This window comes from Podospora bellae-mahoneyi, chromosome 7 (genome assembly GCF_035222275.1).
Source record: "Podospora bellae-mahoneyi strain CBS 112042 chromosome 7, whole genome shotgun sequence".
In the NCBI taxonomy this organism is placed as follows: Eukaryota; Fungi; Ascomycota; class Sordariomycetes; order Sordariales; family Podosporaceae; genus Podospora; species Podospora bellae-mahoneyi.
In genome coordinates this window covers 2707048-2728675 of record NC_085886.1, presented here as the reverse complement: position 1 = coordinate 2728675, position 21628 = coordinate 2707048, and the positions used below count along the sequence as shown (strand labels likewise).

The 21628-nt window shown below is 51.9% G+C and overlaps 8 protein-coding genes and 1 non-coding gene across 9 annotated transcripts; 4 read left to right on the top strand and 5 right to left on the bottom strand.

Moving 5' to 3' along the window:
- The first annotated feature begins 159 nt into the window (after positions 1 to 159).
- RPO26 (subunit common to RNA polymerases I, II, and III) lies at positions 160 to 1622 on the top strand. The gene is made up of 4 exons (XM_062882527.1): positions 160 to 404; positions 485 to 751; positions 812 to 931; positions 988 to 1622. The coding sequence occupies exons 1-4, from the start codon at positions 370 to 372 to the stop codon at positions 1022 to 1024; spliced, it is 459 nt and encodes a 152-aa protein (XP_062728578.1). The 5' UTR covers positions 160 to 369; the 3' UTR covers positions 1025 to 1622.
- A 322-nt stretch (positions 1623 to 1944) lies between these two features.
- Positions 1945 to 2047, bottom strand: QC761_0109940. Its single transcript has one exon. It is a non-coding gene; the product is annotated as a tRNA-His (tRNA).
- A 7-nt stretch (positions 2048 to 2054) lies between these two features.
- Positions 2055 to 2751, bottom strand: QC761_709730 (uncharacterized protein). Its single transcript, XM_062882526.1, has 2 exons — positions 2280 to 2751; positions 2055 to 2186 (listed from the first exon to the last, which is right to left on the bottom strand). Exons 1-2 carry the CDS (start codon positions 2315 to 2317, stop codon positions 2063 to 2065), a joined length of 162 nt encoding a protein of 53 aa, XP_062728577.1. The 5' UTR covers positions 2318 to 2751; the 3' UTR covers positions 2055 to 2062.
- A 1288-nt stretch (positions 2752 to 4039) lies between these two features.
- GLC7 (type 1 serine/threonine-protein phosphatase catalytic subunit glc7) lies at positions 4040 to 9331 on the top strand. Its single transcript, XM_062882525.1, has 6 exons — positions 4040 to 5955; positions 6152 to 6499; positions 6600 to 7001; positions 7078 to 7377; positions 7434 to 8881; positions 8967 to 9331. The coding sequence occupies exons 2-5, from the start codon at positions 6320 to 6322 to the stop codon at positions 7521 to 7523; spliced, it is 972 nt and encodes a 323-aa protein (XP_062728576.1). The 5' UTR covers positions 4040 to 5955; positions 6152 to 6319; the 3' UTR covers positions 7524 to 8881; positions 8967 to 9331.
- Positions 9332 to 11536: 2205 nt separating this feature from the next.
- Positions 11537 to 13988, bottom strand: PFS2 (pre-mRNA cleavage and polyadenylation factor (CPF) complex subunit). Its single transcript, XM_062882524.1, has 3 exons — positions 13656 to 13988; positions 13377 to 13492; positions 11537 to 13321 (listed from the first exon to the last, which is right to left on the bottom strand). The coding sequence occupies exons 1-3, from the start codon at positions 13741 to 13743 to the stop codon at positions 11636 to 11638; spliced, it is 1890 nt and encodes a 629-aa protein (XP_062728575.1). The 5' UTR covers positions 13744 to 13988; the 3' UTR covers positions 11537 to 11635.
- A 297-nt stretch (positions 13989 to 14285) lies between these two features.
- Positions 14286 to 16695, top strand: QC761_709700 (uncharacterized protein). Its single transcript, XM_062882523.1, has 3 exons — positions 14286 to 15177; positions 15239 to 16256; positions 16316 to 16695. The coding sequence occupies exons 1-3, from the start codon at positions 14806 to 14808 to the stop codon at positions 16555 to 16557; spliced, it is 1632 nt and encodes a 543-aa protein (XP_062728574.1). The 5' UTR covers positions 14286 to 14805; the 3' UTR covers positions 16558 to 16695.
- Positions 16696 to 16828: 133 nt separating this feature from the next.
- Positions 16829 to 17855, bottom strand: STE14 (farnesyl cysteine-carboxyl methyltransferase; the record flags this gene model as incomplete). The annotated part of the gene is made up of 2 exons (XM_062882522.1): positions 16829 to 17567; positions 17821 to 17855. The coding sequence occupies 2 exons, from the start codon at positions 17853 to 17855 to the stop codon at positions 16829 to 16831; spliced, it is 774 nt and encodes a 257-aa protein (XP_062728573.1).
- Positions 17856 to 18378: 523 nt separating this feature from the next.
- Positions 18379 to 19023, bottom strand: QC761_709680 (uncharacterized protein; the record flags this gene model as incomplete). Its single annotated transcript, XM_062882521.1, has 3 exons — positions 18908 to 19023; positions 18550 to 18849; positions 18379 to 18499 (listed from the first exon to the last, which is right to left on the bottom strand). The coding sequence occupies exons 1-3, from the start codon at positions 18919 to 18921 to the stop codon at positions 18379 to 18381; spliced, it is 435 nt and encodes a 144-aa protein (XP_062728572.1). The 5' UTR covers positions 18922 to 19023.
- Positions 19024 to 19335: 312 nt separating this feature from the next.
- QC761_709670 (uncharacterized protein) lies at positions 19336 to 21411 on the top strand (the record flags this gene model as incomplete). The annotated part of the gene is made up of 1 exon (XM_062882520.1): positions 19336 to 21411. One exon carries the CDS (start codon positions 19336 to 19338, stop codon positions 21409 to 21411), a length of 2076 nt encoding a protein of 691 aa, XP_062728571.1.
- Between the last annotated feature and the right edge of the window lie 217 nt (positions 21412 to 21628).

Genomic DNA, 21628 nt, shown 5'->3' with positions numbered 1-21628 from the left:
GGGAGACTTGAGGTCAAGGACCAGTTCGTTGCAAGAACAAGGTTCAGCTCAATGCGATAACGTCGATATCGAACTTTTTTGTAGGTGCGCCTGAGCTCCCGGCCGGCAAAGCACCTAGACCCACACCCCCCCACACCCCCCCCCCTTCCCCAACTAGTCGCGGTGAATGGTCAGCCTTGCGCATTGCGAAGGGGCCCACTTAAATAATTTTACGATCCCTCCTTCAGCCGCCTGCCAGACTTGCTTCACCCAGTTCAACGCAACATCCATTTCATCGCCGCAACAAAGCCGACATTGTTGCCCATCACCACTACGCATATCCTCACACCCAGTCTCTCTCGGATCGTATCATTCCATCAGATCAACAATATGTCTGACTTTGGCGACGACGATCGCGATCCCATGTACGCGCCTCCCCGAGTTTTCTGCTTTGCTTCTGCTTCTTTCTGCCGAGGAAAGGCCAATCGCTGACTGATTGATACAGCGCCGATGAGCCCGCCTTCGAGGAGGACCCTGATGAGTACTACGAGCCAGTGGAAGATGACGAAGCCGACAACCGCCCCGTTGGCGATGACGAAGACCCAAACCAAGTAGTCACCTCTGGCGACCCCAACGCGGCCGCCAACCACGGGAAGGGCACTGAGAAGTCGCACAAGGACAAGAAGATTCCCAACGACCAGCGCAAGACAACACCATATATGACCAAGTACGAGAAGGCGCGCATTCTCGGCACAAGAGCTCTCCAGATCAGGTGAGTCGCGTTGGTTGTAGCATTTGAGAATGATGTCTGGGGATTAACGGCAACTAACAGCATGAATGCGCCTGTGCTGGTTGACCTTGAGGGTGAGACGGATCCCCTGCAGATTGCCATCAAAGAACTCAGGGAAAAGAAGATTCCCCTCATTGTGCGCCGGTACATGCCTGATGGAACGTGAGTTTTTCGCCAGCTTAGCGGTCTGAGCTATCATCCACTGACATGCTTTTTAGGTACGAGGACTGGACCTGCGAGGAACTCATGCAATGATTAATTCACGTTTATACGAGCACATACAACAAGAATGAGAAAAACCAAAACTGCATTAGCGACGGCGTTGGGGTATTTTGCCATTGCTGCGTTGGATTAGACAGAATGGGCTAGGTGCGTCGTGGCGGTTGTTGTGGCTGTTTGCGCGAGTCTTCTCTGCGGTAGTCACAGGACTCGACAGTTTCGCAGACAGGCAAACACGCGCCGCGGTGGAAGGGCAGCATATCTGAGAGCTACATAATTTGAGAGCAGACGGAATCAAACTGTCAATGTCTCTATTTGCGGTAGCAGCTGGGCTCGACCAAGGAAGCGCCTAGGTGGATAGGTTGGTCTGTTCAAGCTGAAAGAGGTCTGGACGAACTGAATCTTCGCTTCTCGCGCTCATTCTAGTCTTCATTCGCCATCACTTTACTAGAGGCTTAGGGTGCCTATGAGCATCAATCATTCTCACAAGGATGACAGAAAGTATCTCGCGATCCTCAAATTTGAAGGAAGACGAGCTCTTCTCGTGGAGAGTTTTGATACTTGGCAAGCACAGCGAGCCCATACCACTATTGCAGAAGATATCACAATGCATATTGCCCGCCCAAATTTTTTCTATTGTGTATCCTCTTTTAAAAACCTCTAGCTGTGTGTCATCCTCTCAACAGATATCTGCATTTGCATTCTCGATCATCTTCCTGTGGCTCGGGTGCATGCTAGTCAAGCTTCTCATCTTACGACAAGTCGACAACCGTCCCCAACCCAAGCCTCTTTCCAGCTTCCCACAACCTTTAAGCCACAACCCTCCCATGCCCACCCACCTACCTCCACATTCTTGACTCACACAAAGCCCCACAAAGGCAACCCATAGTGAGAGGCTTTTGAAAAACCCTCTTTTCACACCGGCCTGACATCAAATTCAGGTAAAATACCTCACCGGGTGACTAGTCTAGTGGTCAGGACGCTTCGTTGTGGTTTGTTTGGGAGACAAACATCACATACGATTCCGAAGAAACCCCGGTTCGATTCCGGGGTCGCCCATTTCTCTTTTGGATTTTATTTTTTTTCCTTATCTGGTAACTTTAGATTCAAATTGGAACCTTGCCCCAGGGTTCCGTCCAGGGGGGATTTGGTTTCTCTTTTACAACTCGAGAGCCCCTTTTGAACCAGAAGTACATTGCTGAATAAAGTGGACATGATTCAGCTGAGAAGTATGTTCCGTGTCGGAAGTAGATATCGAGCGAGAATTTTGACAAAAAGGGAATTTGCTCACATATTTTTTGCAGCCCAATATGTAGGATAGAGTAACATTGGGTTGGAATCATGTGGAGAGAAGAAGAAGAAGAAGATGAAAGAGATCTAGACCACAGAAACGAAAGACGGAGAGCAAAAGAAGGAGCGAAAGATCTCCGGAAGGAAAGAGGTGATGTTTGTGAGGCTGGTTTGGGCTGAGGGGGGAGGGAGGAAAGAAGAACGGGGAGAGGGGGGGGGATTGGATACGAACCCTCCTTATTGTGAGTGTTGTGTTGAGAGGTGGATAACTTAACTATTTGGTGGTAAAGGGAGAGGAGTAGCAGCAAACGCGTGGTATTAGTGACGGCAGTATTTTCTTTGTTGATGATGAAAGATGTGTCGTGGTGTGGTTGGTTTCTGGTTGCTGTTGAGTATAAAACTAGGAAAAAGTTCGGCGGCTGTTTTTGTCAGTAGTGAGTCTGGTGAACTGAGGGTATCATGAAAATTGATTTAGCTCTTTTAAGGGGTGTCAATATATGGAATGCAGTCAGTCTCATTATAAGTTGCTGCTTTGTGTGTTTTGGTTACACATGGAGATGGTAGTTTTGTGTAACTGACATCGACTTTTTCTGTCGTACCCGAGGAGATAAGCTCTCTGCTTCTGACGAGTCATCAATTTGGAACTCTGGGGAACAATTTCTTGTGTAATGTTACTGGGCAAGGTGGGTTGTCTGGTGTATCGTGAATATTCCGTGACACAGGGCGGCTGGTGCACTTCTTTCTGAGAAGTCAACATCCCCCGTGTTACGTAGCCTCGGTTGATTTTGTCGATATAGGTACCCGGCCGAGATGGGCAATCCTGAGGCTATGATACCCTCCCCAACCTATCCACTGCAAAAGAGGCTGTTCTAGCGCTTACTCCTACATCAGTCCATGATCACGACTTCAGTTTGCCTTGCCATCATCATAATGGGCCCTGTCGCAGCAAGGTGGCGCTGGTTGCCTTGGCTATGCCATGTAGATTTTCAAGGGTAGCTGCATGACCCCAATTATCAGCGATGTTGATGTGATCTCGTGGATACCATGACTGCATAGAGAAGCAAACCAGGCCGGCAATTGCCTGCCGCGGGTATGTTTTTTCCACAGATATCGTTGTGTTGGTCCTACGTAAAGGGTTTCAGCGTGACTGTCAAAATGGCACTGATCGCTCTCTGATCAGCAATCCAACGGCTCCAGCATGACATATACCCGTCGAGAGACCATTTGCTGCGAGTAGCCGAACGGGAAGGTATTTGTGGAGTTTCTACCCCAGAGAGAAAAGGAAGAGGAAAAAGAACGGTATGGACTTGATTGGCGCGATGTATTACCGATCGGGTTACATACAGAAACGCTCGCCTGTCTATCCTCGACTTGGGAGGAGTGATTGGGTAAGAGAGTGGAAGGCAGACGGGGTGATCATGTGATTTGTGGTCTGGTCTGGAACCTTTTTCAATCAGAAATGGATCATTGCTATGACAGCATCGTTGGAGGGGCAAACATGGGCGGGCAGGAAACGAGGGGCAGAGGGGAGAACCCCGCCTTGGCCGACAGTGTGTGGGTGGTGCTCAACGCAACGCCCAACAGAAGTCCATTGCGGCAAATGAGGGGGAGCACAAGAGGGGCAGGTGTCCCGGTGCTCTGGTGCTCTATCCGGTCGAAAGGGGGGGACAAGGTCATCTTAGCTCTTTCTGGTGGGAAACCCCTTCATGGGAATCCGGTCTTGTTCTTAATTCGCAATGTCTCTTCACCGAAAGGAAACACAGTGGATGGTGCCCGGTGAGTCACGAGTAGCCTCTTGGTGGAAGCTGGGTGCTGCACCTGTACGACTTGATATGTAAGCCATGTAGAAGCACCCAGTAGCACCCAACCAGGTCCAACGCCACCACCTACCACCTGCTCTGGACTTACAGATAGGAATATTCGGCCAGAAGGGGCTCGGCTAAGGTAGTCTGCGAGAGGTCTCGCTCGGTGCTGGTTCTAGTTGCTATGGTGTGAAACCAGAATAGGGGGAGACATGTTTCCATGAAGGGGGTGAGGTAGATGATTGCCATGTTAGGGGAGATGTCGGCGAAGGGAAGAGTGACAGCGAATCAGAAGGGATCCCACGACTAAGGCAAGCGGCAACGCGCTCAAAGGCACAAACTTGATACCTTTGGACCACCTGGCCTGGGACTCCCCTGGGGCGCAGTCCAGGAGACCCGGCGCCAAGTCTAGGTCTGCATGGGAGACCTCCAAACTCGAGTTGGTCGAGGCCCGGCCCCCACCAGCACCTGGTTGTATAAGCAGGCAGGTTAAAGAGCTGATGAGGATTGAAGGGCAAGGACAAAGAGCTTCACAAAGCACCTGGGCCTGTCGTATATCCGTAGAGACGTGCTTGGAAACAGCGAAGCGAAGCCCAGTCGTTTTCTTCTTGGGTTATTTGGCTACCGTCATAGCGTCGTGTTGAACAGCCAGGAGAAACGGGAAACTGGGCACGAGTGCTTGGTACACGAGGCTACTATAAAAAAGAGGCGTCGGCGGTGAGATAAGGCGGAGGACGGCCAGCTGCTGGGGACCAGAGACCAGAAAAAAAGAACAGAAAGAATAGAATAGACAACCATAGGTAGCTCGGCCCTTTTGGGGAGAAATATCAGGCCTCGCCGCCGTGGGGTATTTGGCAGGCAAAAGTAGCACTGCTGGGGGGGGAGGTCAAAGGAGATCCGTTTTAGATTGCCAAGGGCGAAATGGGCAGGGAGGAGAGGGTCGAGGGGTTGATATCCACAGCCAATCCCGGCTCAGGAGTCGACAATGCATCTAGTAGGGTAGACGGACTAACACTTGGGGCACTGGTCTGCGGGCGATGATTGTTAGCAGATGACGCGCTTCTCCCTGTCCTGCAGTATAATTTTTCGCGGGTAGTGGATGGAGCGCCCCAGTTGTCGGACAGTCAGTGTGTGCCCCCCCGTGGTCTCCTCCAAAAAGTCTCAAACAAACTTGCCAACTGAATTTTTCCGACCTCTATCCCAACCCACGGGTCCATTCGTCAACACATCAACACACAGAGACGGGCTTAAACCACGGCGACACGATTGTGATCACACAGAAAACTGCACAGTTGACGATAACAGCCTCTATCTGACATTAAGACACCGCCCGCGAATTCCTGCCGACGGAGCATCATTTGCACCACCCGCAGAAGAGCAGAGCGCAGAGCAGAGCAGGCCAGAGCCCATCCCGTTCCCATTCCCGACCGTGGCAGTCTCTCATCACCCTCCCGTCCCCCGAACACCCTCACTTTCTCGACCAAGACGACCGGCCCAGCCGACCCCTTTGCCTCCTCCCGCTTAACAAGACGATAACAAAGCGGCCATCCTGCTGCTGACCCCATAGCGATCTACCCAGCGACACGTGATTTACTTTTTTGCAGTTCAGGTTTACTCCGTTGACGACGCAGCACCTGCTCTCCGCGGTCGCCCTCGCTGAAAGTTGTCCGCTGCAATCCCGCCAGACCCGGTGACGACAACCCACTTTCGCCATCTAACGGCTAAGGTACCAAAAAAAAAAAAAATAGAACCTCTGCAAATACCAAACCCCCCCAAAAAAGCAGAGAAACACGAAGGGGTCTCTCTCCCCCCGAATCTCCCTCTCCCGTCACAGCCACTCGTTGCTGAGATCGCTTCTGTTTTGCAGCGTAATAGGTGAGTCGCTGCTGCTTTCCACAAACACTACTAGCACAAAGCAAACCCACGCTTCGATTCGTGGCGCATTCACTCTTCCCTGGCATCTGGCATCTGGCATCTGGCCTGCAAGAGACCCGCTCCGCGACTTTTCATCCCAAGTTTTGTGTTTGGAGCTTGACTAATTCATCTGTTATTGTCCATTCTCTACAACCAGCTCCCAGAAGTGCATCATCGCTCCGGTTTTCCAGCGCGCTCGCCGTTCTTTTTTCCTGTCCTGTCTTTGACTGCCTGGGATCTGCCGGTCACTACCAACAACTCGGTCTTTTTTTTTTTTTTGCGTGCGCCAAAGCCGAAGGCTGGTGAGGATTGAGGAATATTTACAATGGCGGACCAACACGAAGTCGACCTTGACTCGATAATCGATCGCCTCCTGGAGGTGCGGGGCAGCCGACCGGGCAAGCAAGTCCAGCTGCTCGAGGCCGAGATTCGCTATCTTTGCACCAAGGCTCGCGAGATCTTCATTTCGCAGCCCATCCTTCTTGAGCTTGAAGCTCCCATCAAGGTAAGACCTTTTCCGCTGACGCGTGGTCTGGAGTGGAACACAGTCCTCCCCCAAAATATTTGCCTTGCGCACCTGGCTAACATTGTCTCGTCCTACGCAGATCTGCGGTGATATTCACGGGCAATACTATGACTTGCTCCGGCTGTTTGAATACGGTGGATTCCCCCCCGAGGCCAACTACCTCTTCCTCGGTGATTATGTCGACAGAGGCAAGCAGTCCCTAGAGACCATCTGCCTGCTGCTCGCCTACAAGATCAAGTACCCCGAGAACTTCTTCATCCTCCGTGGCAACCACGAGTGTGCCTCCATCAACCGTATCTATGGTTTCTACGACGAGTGCAAACGTCGCTACAACATCAAGCTCTGGAAGACATTTACCGACTGCTTCAACTGTCTCCCCATTGCCGCCATTATTGACGAGAAGATCTTTACCATGCACGGTGGTCTTAGTCCCGACCTCAACTCTATGGAGCAGATCCGCCGTGTCATGAGACCCACTGATGTAAGTACTTCTGCGTTTGCTTCTAACCCTGCCGGGCTCGGAATGCCTGAGCCAGATACTAACCGCATGCTTGCAGATCCCCGACTGCGGTCTGCTCTGCGATCTCCTGTGGTCCGACCCAGATAAGGACATCACCGGGTGGAGTGAGAACGATCGTGGTGTCTCGTTCACCTTTGGCCCTGATGTCGTCTCGCGCTTCCTGCAAAAACACGACATGGATCTTATCTGCCGTGCCCATCAGGTTGTCGAGGATGGTTACGAGTTCTTCTCTAAGCGTCAGCTCGTTACGCTATTCAGCGCCCCCAACTACTGCGGCGAGTTCGACAATGCTGGTGCCATGATGAGCGTCGACGAGAGTCTCCTTTGCTCATTCCAGGTGTGTATTTGCCCTGCCACAATAACCAGTTTGCATATGGCTAACACCATCTCCAGATTCTCAAACCCGCAGAGAAGAAACAAAAGTATGTTCACGGCCTCGGAGGCGGAAGCAGAACCTCCACCCCCCGGAAAGCTTCCAAATAATTGTCAAGTATTCATACGAACTTTTCTCCCCCATTTTTTAGGTTCGGACGTCGATAAATTTCCCCTACCGCATCGCCAAATCATGAACAACCAAAGTCACTTCCCCTCGTTGGTTTTTTCCACCACCGTCCTCTTCTCCACGAGTCTTTGCCCATCACCCAGGCACCCAGCCTCGTCTCTCTCACCGTTTCTTTCGACCGCTTCCTCCGCATCTTATATCGGGCCACGGCTTTTACACACTAGGCTGCCCACTCCCCATCGCCACCATCGTCCATCGACTACCGAGCGAACAGAAAAAAAACATTAATCTCTGTGTAAAATGGGTTCAGAAAGGGGCAACTGCAAAACTTTTTGGGAGGGGGGACGAATAACGACTTTCATTGTCACGCCTCATAATGATGGGAAAGGTATAGATAAGCGGGTCTCCATTCATGTTAGGTTCAGGGAAAGGGAAGGGAGGGGTTGGGGAATTATCAAGTTGTTGTCTTCTTCTCTCTTCTGTTCTTTTATCGCAGTGAACAACGTCAGGGGAGGGGGGAACTGCTTTTTGGTTTCTCTTCCTTCTCTATTTTCCTTGTCTCTGGGCTTGGCTGCCCGATGCTGCCGAATCTATCATTTTTTTTTCTCTACCCAGGGGTTGTCGTTGTTCGTTCACCTTTTTATTAGTCTACTTTTGTTGGTAGCCCGCCAGTTTTCAGATCCAGTCAGTCGCACACACACACAAAACACCCGTTCGGTTTTTTCCGCATGACGAGAAAAGGTTGTTGGGGGGGTTGTGGTAGGAGAATGGGGTGGGAATGCTGTATGGCGCCTGTACAATTTCAGCACAAGCAAAACTTTTTCTTGTCACTTTATTCCTGCAGCCTGCATTGATCCTTGTGACCTTGATCATGACTCCATGTTGGGGTTGGAGGGACACAACAAACCAGAGAGGGAAATGAGCGGGACGAGGGGTTGGATGTTGTAATATGACTCTCTTAGGAGTTCCAAGCCTTGATAGGCGTGGGAAAATGGGGATGGGGAATGGGAGGTGTAAAGAAGTGAAGAAGTGTGTGTATGATAGTTTTGGAGACGAGGTATAAGGGGGTAATGGGGGGGATGAGAGGTGGGGGTGGTTGTTAGTTTCTGTTTGTGTTATGTTCTTTTTTTGTTGTTGTCTGGTCTGTTTATGGAGGGTTGGGGGTTTAAAGCCAGGAGTATGAGAAGGAAGGCAGGGGGCCGTTGTCGTTTTTTCGTAGTAAGGGTGTGTGGGTGTGTGGTATAGTTTATGTCAACTTATACTGTCTGCTATTACTTTGGGTTGGGGCTGATGTGATTGAGTGTCTAAGGCTAAGGCGAGCGCATGTGTCCCGTGCTAAGTAAGTTCCATCCCTATTGCCGATGGCTTCAGGTAGAGTCTTGAAGGCCAGCTAACAAGGACATGTTATTAACTCGACGGGGCAGCACCGGCTGGTGTTATGTAAATGCTTGTGGGAAGGACTCCGGTAAGATGTGTCCGAGCCGGGCCGGCCGGGTGGCGAACGACAAACCACATTAAACACGAGATCGGATGGATGACTCTTTGAGCGGAGTCGAGACGGAGGCTAGATATTGACGATTTGAGTCCTGCTTTGGAGTGCCCCAGCACGCTGTGGGCATCATCAAGACTACCTCCTACCTACCTAACTACAATTCATCTTGCTCGATCTGACAAAGTAGAATCTATTTTTTGCCATCACAACTACTCATCTCATGTCTCCACTCCAAGCGCGAAGCGGACACCTTAGGTAAAATTTTCAGTTAAATTTTGAAAAAAAAAAAAAAAAGAAAAAGAAAAAAAAGAAAAAAAAGAAAAAAAAAAAAAAAAAAAAAAAAAAAAAAAAAAAAAAAAAAAAAAAAAAAAAAAAAAAAAAAAAAAAGAAAAAAAGGAAAATGAAAAAAGAGGAAAAAGAAAAAAAAAAAGGAAAAAGAAAAAAAAAGGAAAAAGCAAAAAAAAGGAAAAAAAGCCCGAATCTACCTAGCTGGAGGTATGATTTGTGTTTTATGTGAAGAAGAAAAGGTGTGAAAGATACCTAAGCCAGTGTGAATGAATGCATCATTGTTGAAGACCAAAGCAACAAAGATTGAGAAGAAAATACAAATGTAGAGCGAAGATGTTGTACCCTTTCTGTACCTAACTGGAACAGAAAATCAATCTCCTTTTTTCCTCAACCACTAACCTGAAGGACGGGAGAGGGCGGGATTCTGAAGGAGAGGCGGGGGTTTCCCTCCTTGGATGTTTGTCGTGTACGGAAATTCTTTGTTGGTAGGTTGAGGAAAACCTTTGGCTACTTTCGTTAAGGGAGGGAAAGGGAAGGAGGTATATATTGTGTAAAGGTAGGCAAACTTGTCGGTGTATGTTGGGACGGAAGAGGGTGTGTTTGCTGGAAGGGGACTTGTCATGATGGTTGGATAGATGGCTGTATGGATGGTGTAGAAGTTTGACTTGTGAAAAAGAGGGTGGATTTGGGTTTGTTTAGATTGTAAATAGTATCCATGTACAGAAGAACTCCCTAAAAGTGGTACGTATGATAGTAAGGTATGGTCCTTTCCGTTACAGCACTGTTAACATCACCCAACAATCCTCCCATTCTCACCGGCCTATGTCCCCGTTGATGTCCCCCCTAATTACCAAAACCCAAGACGCCACAAAGATATCCCGTTCAGATCTAGCAACAATACCCGCCCCTCCCGGTGTCTCCCAAGACATCCCTGACCTCTTCATACTCCCCCCAATCCCAGGAAAAAGGTTTATACCTCCTAGCACCCACAGCCAACTCAACCTCAGAGGGATCAGTCACGCCCTGTACCCAAGGATCGCCCACAGACATAGCAGCTCACCCGCTCGTCCCAACGGAGGTGGCCTCCAAAGGGGTAAAAGATTTTCCAGCAGGTTAGACACTGGGCCATATAATTACATACTACCGCACACGTGTGGTTTTGATAGTCTCTCAAGTGGGAAAAGTCTTTCGAGCAGGTTAGATACCGGACCACATCTACTGCCGCACCCACAGTTGAATTGGTTGCCGTGGTTGTCGGTGTCATGATTGGTGTGGTTGGCACGGTGGAAGTTGGGCTGGCGAAAGGGTCGGAGCAGCAAGAGTCGTGACCAAGGCCTCCAGTTCTTCCACACGGACTTCAAGATTGGGGATTGTGGATTGCTGCGTATCAACCCTGGTGTTCTTTTCCAGGGAGGTGGAGGAGGAACTGTCATTTTCCGATGCGGAGGAAGTAACGTTGACGAGAGCCTGGGAGAGCGAGGTTAACGTGGTATATGACCTCTGAAGCTCGGCTTCCAATAATTCGGCCCTGGCTTGCGAGTCACTCGACTGTTTCTCCAAGCTCTGGATTCTCTCCTCTTTCTCCTTAAGTCGTAGAAGAGCCACATGGGCAAATTGAACCCAGTACCTGAAACGGAGATACCAAAATGGTCCTGGTGGCTCGCCTGGTGTTCCGGCTAGGCGGCAAGCTTCGTTGATGTGATCGTTGCATCATGTTGTGAGCTTGGGGATGTCACCGAGATCGGAGGTTTGGAAATCTTCCATGTTGGTGGGAAGTTGACACGACGGATTGGAACCAGGTCGGATCTATTGCTGAGATGGATCGCTGTTCGATGGAAGGAAGATGTTTAAATAAAAGAGAGTGGTGATGAGCCAAAAGATTTGACGTGGCGCGCCTTTCACCTTTCAGGGTTTGTAACATGCTATCCGTAAGAAACTTTATCTCGGGTTTAGACTTCCAGTCAGGCGCCTGGGTAAGAAAGTGGGTTGTGGCTGGGTGAGAAAACTCAACCTTGACACAGTCAAACTCTCATTCTATGTGGTTGAAGCTAACCCTGCCTTGAGACATCACTTCATACAAGGTCAGTAAAGCAATCATGTGCGTACTCTCGGCAGAACAATCTCTCGACCACAAAGCAGAAAGAGGCACACCCTGTCTAATAATGTAGCACTCGATGGAACCCAATGCCCGACTCTCATAAACACACTCAAGTTGTAGAGTGCATATGTGATCAATTCGCTTGGTTTAAACATTATAATACAAATACGAATCCCCACTGGTCCTTTGTCCTTCCTCTCCACCCGGGCCCTTTCCTATCTCGCTCTGGTATAATGCCCCCGGTTCTGTTCCATCCGCAGACTCTCCTCCTGACTAGGAAGCGGTGCTCGTCTTCGGCCGCCCGCCTCACGATCCCCATGACCGCCGTCACCAAAATTCTGGGCCGCAGCTTGAGCAGCCAGATGGGGCGGCGGAGGAGGGAAACCAGGTGGCAGAGGAAACCCTGGAGGGGGAATGAGGCCAGGCGGAAGCATCCCTGGCGGGGGAGGCGGGATACCACCCGAGCCGGGAGGTGGTGGCGGTGGAATACCAGCCTTCTTCATCATCTCGGCAATGGCAGCGAAATCGGGAGGATTCTTGGGATCGATTCCGGGGAGCGGAGGCGGTGGGAGTCCTGGTAACGGGAAGGGTAAGTTGGGTGGAACACCGGCACCTCTTCCGGCAAGACCAGGCGGCGGTGGAGGACCTAGGCCGGGCAGAGCTGAAACTCCTTGCATGGGCAGGCCTGGAATGTTGCCAAACCCAGGAATGCCAGGTGGCTTGATGGGCATCTTTTGGTCGACAAGGCCGTCCATCTCATCCTCCATTTCTTGTTCTTCTTCGACTTGACGCATATGACGGTTCCCACGGCGATCCCATGTGCCTTGGGCCTCAGCGGCGGCTTCGCCAATGTGGTAGCGATCGTTGAATTCAGTTTCGCCCGGTCGAGAGCGGGTCCAAAAACGGGTGATGCGGTCGTTGGAGCCCGATGCTAGAATGTGGCCAAGCGGATGCCAGTCGAGCGACCAGATAGCAAAGTCGTGAGCATAGGGTATCTTGTGGGCAGGGTAAATAGTCTGGGCAGGGCATGACTGAGGATCGGGGCTGTCGTATACAGCAATGGAGGGCGCGTGACCCGGAGGGGTGTTGGGCTCGTCGAGCAAGTAGTGAAAGAGCGAACCTTCGGCGCCGCCAGTGCTGAGAAGATTTGGGTGGATGGGATGCCATGTCAGGGTGGAAATATCCTTCTCGTGACCGCGGAGGAGGACAATATCTCTCATCATGCGCAGGTCGAACACACGAGCAGTTTGGTCTCGGGCAGACGTGGCGAGGCATTGGCCTCGTACCTTCTCAAAGGAAGTCTTTGTGATGGTGTTCTTGTGGCCATGGAGTGTGGTCAAGCAGCGACCTGTTCTTGGATCCCAGAGCTTGACGAGATGGTCCTTTGATCCCGACACAATCAGTCCCTTTGTGGGATGCCAGTCGCAACTCTTTGCATCCCATCCATGACCCGTCAGTGTCTGTTCAGAAGCGGCAGCAGCAAAGTCGAAAATCTTGAGAGTAGAGTCGTCCGAGGCGGTCACAAACTTGGTGTCGTTCGGGCTAAAGGCAAGATCTCGAACAGGATCTTGATGAGCGCGGAAACTCTCCAAGTTGTTGAAATTGGGTTGCCAATATTTGATCATGCCGTCGTGATCAGCAGACACAAGCCAATCGTCGCTATGGGAGTAGGCTAAGGCGCGGATAGCAGAGTCGTGAGCCTGCATGATGGTTTCGAAGTTGAAACCTGTGCCATTCCAAAGCGTGAACTCGCCACTGCTAGAGGCCGTCAAAAGTCTTCTGCCTTCTGGCGTCCATCTCACCACGTTGACGGGATGTTTGATCTTGTTGAGGGAGGAGTGAAGGTGCTTGGTTGGCACCGTGTCAGCTGGATTCGATCTTCTGGCAATGGGTGGAAGCATCTGTGGAGGAATTAGCATTGATTATTGCACCGGAAACAAGAGTGGAAGTACTGACATCGACAATATAGCTAGCACTTGGTCTCTCAACCTCACCACGGTAGGAACCCTGGTATCCCGGCCGGCGGTTTCTCATCCAGTGGACAATGGTGGCACCATAGTCGGTTACAGGACCTGGGGGGGGGAGAGGGAGGTTCTGTTAGCTTTTTGGCCCGTTTCTGTTTCTGTTTTTTGCGAGTCATCTTGGTGATCAATGTTGTCGATGTATCAGGATGTATCAGGGGTGGGGGAAGTTGCAAACAGAACTTAGAGTCGCAGCAATAAGGCGAAAACTTACGTCGACCACGAGCTCTCGGCGGCATAGGACCATCATGGCCACCCCCGCCGAAGCCCTTCTCGCCATGGTCTCTGCCCTCATATGCCATGGCAATGGCAATATCAATATGGTCGGGATCGAATTCGATGAGACTCGGCAATGAATGAGACCAGTACCTGTATCGACCTGTACAAGACCTTGGTGATAAGCTGGGTAAGATTTCTGTCGAGATTATACTATGATGGGTAATCTCATGGGATTGGGTGTAGTGACGACGTTGGAACAAGCAACAAGTCGAGCTAGTGTTTGAGTGCAATTTGGGAATTGTCTATAAAATAACAGCTCTCTGAAGCTTTTGGCTTTGTCGCGTCCCATGGTGGGCGCGAAGCAATTAACATGTGGACCGTGCACGAAGCAAGTGTGAATGCCACAGTGTGGTTGTAATATAGACACGGTACATCTCCTTGCCCTGGTGGAGCAGGCTGGCATGCGCCAAGACAGCACCACCCCTGCCATGATATGCCCCACCGTTGTGACGACTGCAGGAATTGCATGTGCAAACCTAAAAGCAGGCCTGCAGCTTTTCACGTTCTTCGTCCAATGTCGACGCTGCTTTCGTTATTGAACTGCCTGTAAGAGCTTGGCTCACAATGTCTCGTGCTCTTGGTGTACCCTCCAGCAGGATAAGAACTTGGGACTTGAAACAACCACCAGTTGCTTGTTATCTATCTTCACCATCACTGCTTCTCTCTTATAAACGGACACTTTGAGGCTCCGGTTGCAGCAGCCAACGGTGTTCTGCTGCGGGCCTAGCTACCTTAGCTTTGCTCCCTTCCCTGCCCTGCCCTGCCCACCCTGCCCCTTTGGCCCCTTATTACATACATCAAGCATCGATATCACGTCCTCGCGGCCTGCTTCTGATCCATTCATTCGCTTCCAATTCTCTTCTCCTTCCTCGGCCCTTCCGTGCCATACCGAGGAATTAGTTCCATCGGCATCTCTGCCAAATAAAACCAGCCCAGTGGCGCACCGTTTCTTGGACCCTGACCAGCCAAAAAGGCGATTTGATTTGTTATATCGCCACCACCTTCTTTCAACATTATAACGTTCGCTACTTCTGTTTATTTCACCCACACCATTTTCCATTTTTATTCTTGTTTGTTTCAATCTCATGTCTCAGGCGTCATTATCGCCTACCAATGATTTCAAGATGAACACGGCTACAGCGACGGGCACTCGCCTTGATGACCCCGCGAATGGCGTCACTCGCAGAACAGGAGGGGAGGATGGGGGAGTTGTGAAAAAGACGGACCAATTGAATGGCAATTCCAACACGGAAACAACAATTTCAACACCAGAGAAACCGAAACGATCATATCGCAGCAGAAAGTACCGCCATGTCGAAGCCATTCATTCTGAGTCGCAACCCTCATGTCTTAGCCATGACACAACCGAGACACCCAGCTTTTTGGGGTTTCGCAACCTCATGGTGATTGTCCTGGTAGTTGGCAACCTCCGTCTTGTCATTGAAAACATTCAAAAGGTAGCCGGCTCCCTTGGTTTTCGCCAACGATTCCCCTACATTGACTGACATAAAACCCCAGTATGGCGTCCTCATCTGCCTCAACTGCCACGACTTCCGCCCCACCGACCTCCAAATCGGCATCTTCCTCTACTTCCTCATCCCCTGCCACCTCTTCCTCGCCTACTTCATCGAGCTCGTAGCCGCCCACTCAGCCCGCAGCTCCCTATTCCCAAAACCCAAACCCTCCCCTTCAGGAACCTCCAGTCCCACCGAAGCCCAGCTCTCTAAGTTCCAATCCACCTGGACCCTCATCTGGATCTTCCACGCCCTCAACATCACCACCTGTCTTGTTTTGACGACCTACGTAGTCTGGTACCACGTCCACCACCCCCTCATCGGCACCCTCTCCGAAGTCCACGCCATCATCGTCTGGCTCAAAACCGCCAGCTACGCATTCACCAACCGCGACCTCCGCCACGCCTACCTCCACCCCGTCACTGGTGAACTCGACGCCCTCCCGGAACTATATAGGGAGTGCCCCTACCCCAACAACATCACCTTTACGAATCTAGTCTACTTTTGGTGGGCACCAACCCTAATTTACCAACCCGTCTACCCCCGCACCTCCAAAATCCGCTGGGTGTTTGTGGCCAAACGGCTCGGCGAGGTTGTCTGCCTCTCGGTGTTTATATGGTTCTGCTCCGCACAGTATGCCACCCCGGTGTTGATCAACTCGCTCGATAAAATCGCCTCGTTGGATTATTTCAGTATAATCGAACGCCTCCTCAAACTGAGCACCATCTCCCTCGTCATCTGGCTAGCCGGATTTTTTGCGTTATTCCAGTCCTTCCTCAACGCCTTGGCGGAAATCACAAGGTTTGGGGATAGGAGTTTTTACGAAGCGTGGTGGAATAGTGAGGGGTTGGGGATGTACTGGCGGACGTGGAACAAGCCAGTGTATCAGTTTTTCCGGCGTCACGTCTATTCCCCTATGCGCTCGAGGGGATACACGCACAAGACTGCGAGCTTTGCGGTTTTTTTCCTGAGTGCGGTTTTGCACGAGTTGCTGGTTGGTGTACCTACTCACAACCTCATCGGTATTTTACCCCCACCCCCCCTTCCTCCCATCAAAGGTCGTGATGCTAATGGATAGTAGGTGTCGCCTTTCTGGGCATGTTCTTACAGCTACCCCTCATCCAAATTACCCAACCGCTGGAGAAAAGAAAGTCGTCGAGCGGGAAGCTGCTGGGCAACACCATCTTTTGGGTCTCTTTCACGATATTCGGACAGCCGTTCGCAGCGCTCATGTACTTTTATGCTTGGCAGGCCAAATACGGGAGCGTGAGCAGGCAGCAGCAGCACCAGAGCGTCCAGGCTGTTTGTCCCGCTCCTCACTGATTTCTTTCTTTTCCCGTTATATAGGGGGGAGTGGTCGTATAAGTTGCTGTTGTATATAGCCGGACAGTAATGACAAGTAGATGGAAATGAGAAAATTCACACGTTTTAATACACTAACCACCACTTTGATCTCAAAAATCATTCTCTTGATCCCTATCCCTACCATAATCTATGATACAACCCCCTTCTCCCATTTTCCAATCCCAATTCCCCCCCCCAATAACCCAAACCTAACCCAACTCCAAGTCCCTACCAAACCAACCTGTCGACCTCAAGGAACAAAAGGAATCTTGGTCCCCACCCTCCTCCTATAATCAACATACTCCTCCCCAAAAAACCTCACCAGCGCCTCCTCCTCCACCTTGATCCTCCCGCTAAAAAACTTCCACAGCACTGCCGCATACCCAACAAAGCTTACCACGTTCCCCATCGTCAGCTGCGTCCCCAGCGCCCACCAAAAGAACCCAAAGTAGCTCGGGTGTCTGAACGCCGCGTATATCCCGCTCGTCACCAGCACATGGCCCGCGTTCCGCTGGTGCTGAATCAAGTGGTTGAAACTAGGTCCAGCCTGGCACATGGCCACCGTGCGGACCGTCTGTCCAATCACTGTCAAGGCAAAGCCAACCACACAAACAAGTATCCCAATGTGAAACGGCGCCCACTGTGCGTTTGGAAAAAACACATTGGTGACGAGGCATTCGAGCGTGGCAAAGGAGTGGGCGATGGCGTAGCCGGGCCAGTTGGCCGTGAGGAGAAAGGACGAAACCTCGGCTGCTCGGGTGTTGTACGCGGCCGTGGTCCAGAATTCGAGAAAGTGAAAGGTGGAGAGGGAAGCGAGAAAAAAGGGCAGGCGCCAGAGTGGGGAGGAGGTGAAGAGGAGGATGTAGAGCGTGCTCGAGATGCCAATCGTGAGGGCTATTCCGAGGCAAAAGGAGCGGACGGCGATCCCGGCGAGAGACTTGGGCTGTCGAGGATAGTAGAGACGGTCTGGGTTGTTGTAGGCCGGAGCGCTGTCATTTTCAGAGTCAGCTTTGGGATCCTCCTCGGTGGTCTTGGCACGTTCGACAGGATGGATTTTTCTTTGTAAGCTTGTCGAAGAGGTCGTCGAACTACGGCCTGTGACCTTGCGCGATGGCGCCTGACCGTTGAGCTCGGTCGTGTGAAGGGTTGCGCGCTTGGGTTCCCCCATGGCGTTGATGCAGAGGTCGAGGTGGACAAAGTGGTTGAAACGGGTTGGAGAATATCAGGCAATTATAGACTTGCCTGTCAGGCGCCCATGCTCGGTATGTACTCTCCATCTGAAAGCGGTGCGGCTCGGAAGAAGGCAGCTTGGAAGCCTCGTGCAAACAAAGGCCCTTGCTGTGCGCTTTCTTCTCCTAACCCATTCCCCGGTGTGATTGCTAGTATTGTAGCGCAAGTATTGTTGAACTCGCTGTTGTTTCTCTTCGTCTTTGAGGATTTGGCTGGATCGTCGCCTGTCAAGCTTCTGAGTTTCTGAGTGTCGGATCGCGTCTCTGCCCTGTCAACTGAAGATCTGGGGCGCCGGCAGGCATGTTAGAGCGCCCCCACCATACAGGGGTGGAACCCCGTTATGACGCAATAGCTGGGATCTCTCATGCTGCATAAATCAATGGAGCTGTCTCAACTTCAACGTCCTGAGCACTGAAGCACCTATCCATTGAAACAGGCGCAAGCTTTTCTGGTCTCTCTCTTGTTGTGTTTGTCATGACCATTGACTGGGCTTACTGTTGACTCTGTCAAACCCAGACAAAGAGTGTTACTCAAGCCCAGGAAGCGCAAAAGCCATTGTCTCGGCGCCAGTTACAGACCGCCCTGGATTCTGAAGGACGCGACCAGCAACACCAAGACGTTGACCCAGCCCCATACAAACGGAACCCAGGTCGACATGGTGAAGTTTCCAGCAAGATAGCCAGCACCGACCCTGCAAACATCAGCATATACACCCTGACCAGCAATAGTAGGGAAACCGACATCAGCCCAACAACACTGCCGGCTATGACAGCTTCGCACGCAGCGATAAAAGCATAGATCAGGGGCACAATCCAGAGATATTTCCAGGTAGACCTCCTCTTGCCGATCTGCATCAACACGGCTACACCCACGGCACCAAGATGAAACAGGCCATAGAGGATGAGGGTCCAGTAAAGCGTAAACTTCCAGATGTCGTCGAGTTCGTAGAGCGCGACCTTGGAGTCCTGGGGCGGCCAGAACAGGGACGGGAACGGCGGTTGGGTATAGCCTGGAGGAGGAGCATCGCGTCGGATATGGCGACTGCATGGTCAGGTTAGGATACTGGCAACGATAGACAGCATTCAGGGGGCAAACTCACGATATGCGGTCCATCGCGACCAGGCAGCGCCAAGTTCCGGCCGTGTCGTCCGTTGCAGGAATGGATATCAGTATCGCTGGTGGATCAAGCTGCAGCTGAGCCCCCGTAGTTATTAGATGGTGGTTGGTGCTGAGTTCAGCGCGTCGGGGCACTAACAAGGCAGAGCTGGGCGAGCTTGGTTAATGCATAACCCGGCTATAAGCATATGCCTCGGCACCGACGACACCCCCAGGCGCGGCGCACCTTTGATGCCGAGCGCGCGCGCCTGCCCCTCGACTTTTGTAGAATCACTGCCTTTTCAATATCAAACTGTAATTCTGTCGATTCGCTCATTGTTCTTCTCACTATTGGTGCTGCTTGTTCAGAGTTGGACTGTTTCCCCGTCTCTCTTATGAATTAATCCAAGTTCCGGTCGACCGCAACCCGCCATGTCTATCGACCGCCTACTGACCAAGGTCCTGGAGCTCTACCAAGACGTTCACGACGATGCGCGCACCGAGCAGATTTACGGGTCAACCACGGCGCTGTTGACCAACCTTTCGAATCCCCTGAATCTTTCGCTGCTCACCTCACAACTATTGATTGCGCCGGCAATATGGGGCCGTCCGGATGCCATGCGCACATGTTATCGGGTCATCAGCATCTTTAACTCAGCCGCCATTCACGTGCGCCGGAACGAGCTTGAGAACGCCAAACACAAGGGTCCGCGGGCGGGTGGTGGCTTGGGCAGTGACGCATGGGCAGCAGCGGTTCTGAAGGGAGCCGACGGTCAATCAAACAGATGGCAGCATCTTTTGGTATTTACCGGTGTGTTGATGGGGATGGAGAGCGGGAACCGGAATTCGTTAAGCGGAGGGATGCGCCGGACGGTTGAGCGTGCTGTTGTCACGGCTGCCAATCTTGCGCTGAGGAAGAATGAACCAGTCCCGCAAGCGCCTGCTGGACCTGTCACTTTGGCGCTCAACTTTACGTTTTCCTTGCTGTCGGAGTCATCACGCGCCTCGTTGAACTGCGATGCTCTGATCCCGGCTGCGACGACGGCCATGCTTGGTGCTGATGGTCTTGAGGATGGGTATTTTCTTGGCGCCGTTGATATCGATGTTCGACAAGCTGTGGAAAGGTTCACGTGGGAACCAAACTCGCCGTCATACCTCCATATCACCCAGCTGGAGAAGAAGCCATTGGTGTCTGGCCTGGGCCCCCTTTCGAGGTTGCTGGGGTACGCCATTCAGAATGCTCGGGATTCCCAAGTAATCCTCCAGCTTCAGGATGACTTGATCGCGTTTACGGGGAAGCTGTTTCAGCATTGGCAAGTAAACAACAAGCTTTCTGAGCTGGAGATCTCCGAGGAAAGCATCTACCTCACCCCAGAAACCATATCAGGGACATGGGAGGGGCTCTGGAGCTTCCTCAAGAAAGTCATGTATGCCATCGTCGCCGTCTCGCAAGCCGTTGTGGCCCGCAGTCTTCTTGACTGGCGCCTCAAGAAGCACGATGTGGCGCCAGTGGTGGCCGCCAAGACACTACACACCCTTCGAAACCTTTACTTTATCTCTTCGAGGAACGGAAGCGACTCCTTCCAGGTGTACCAGTTCACCTACCTAACCTCCCTCGACACACTCTCCCGCTTCGGGGATGCCTCAGCAGCGTTCCTGGAGGAAATCAAACCAAACACCGAAGGCACAATCCCCTTCCATCCCCTCCACCGCACACTCGACTTGTTCTACCTCAACGTAGCCGAACACCTACCACTCCACCTCCCACCAGAAGCGTGCGACAAGTTGATTATCCAGCCGGCAATCACCTACCTCACCAACGCAGCAGCGCCCCTATCACCTCGGATGATGGAGCTGTTCGAGTCAGCCCACAGCGCGGTTTTGTCGGTCTTATCATGCCCGCACAACGCACCCATCACCGTCAAGATCGTCCCATTCTACGCAGAAACTTTGTTTTCCTCATTTCCCAAGCACATCTCCCCACGGCAATTCCGTCTAGCATTCAAAACAGTCATGCAGATTTTATCACCCCCCTTCCCTATTGCCGCCAGTCATCCACAGCTGGCGGAGACACTCCTTGAGATGGTCCGCTACCGAGCTAGTATTGCTGGACAGGATCCTAATGGGCAGGCACCGCTTCCGCCGCCGCCGGCTGCTGATCCCCTGGAGGCTCAGGAGCCGATGTCGGAGCAGAGTACGCTTGTTTTGACGTTGATTGATGCGTTGCCGTTTTTGCAGTTGGATATCTTTGAGGATTGGATGACGCTTGCTGCTCACGCGGTGAATGAGATTAGGGATTCTGCGTTGAGGGAAGTGGTGAAGAGGAGGTTCTGGGAGGTGTTGGTGAGTGGGGAGATGGACGTTGAGAGGGCCGCTATCGGGGTGGCGTGGTGGGGGACGAAGGGGGGACGGGAGGCGGTGTTGTTTGGAAGGGCGCCGGAGAGGCAGGAGGAGATGTACATGATGAGTGGGGCGCTTTCGAGGCCGGAGAGGGGGAGTAAGTTGTGAGAGAGACGGTGTTGCGAGCCCTGTTTTGGGGAGGGGACGTAAGAGCTTACGTGGGAGGGGCGGACAAGGGCGGTTTCAAGGCTGTGGATTGTGTGTGTCAGAGACATGTTACGGGTTTGTTCGGGCTCAGCTGAGGAGGGCTCGCTCCCATCGCCGGCCCGTGTGGAATGATCCGGTGTTCTGGGAGACACGGCAGTACCACCTGGCCGGTCCCGAT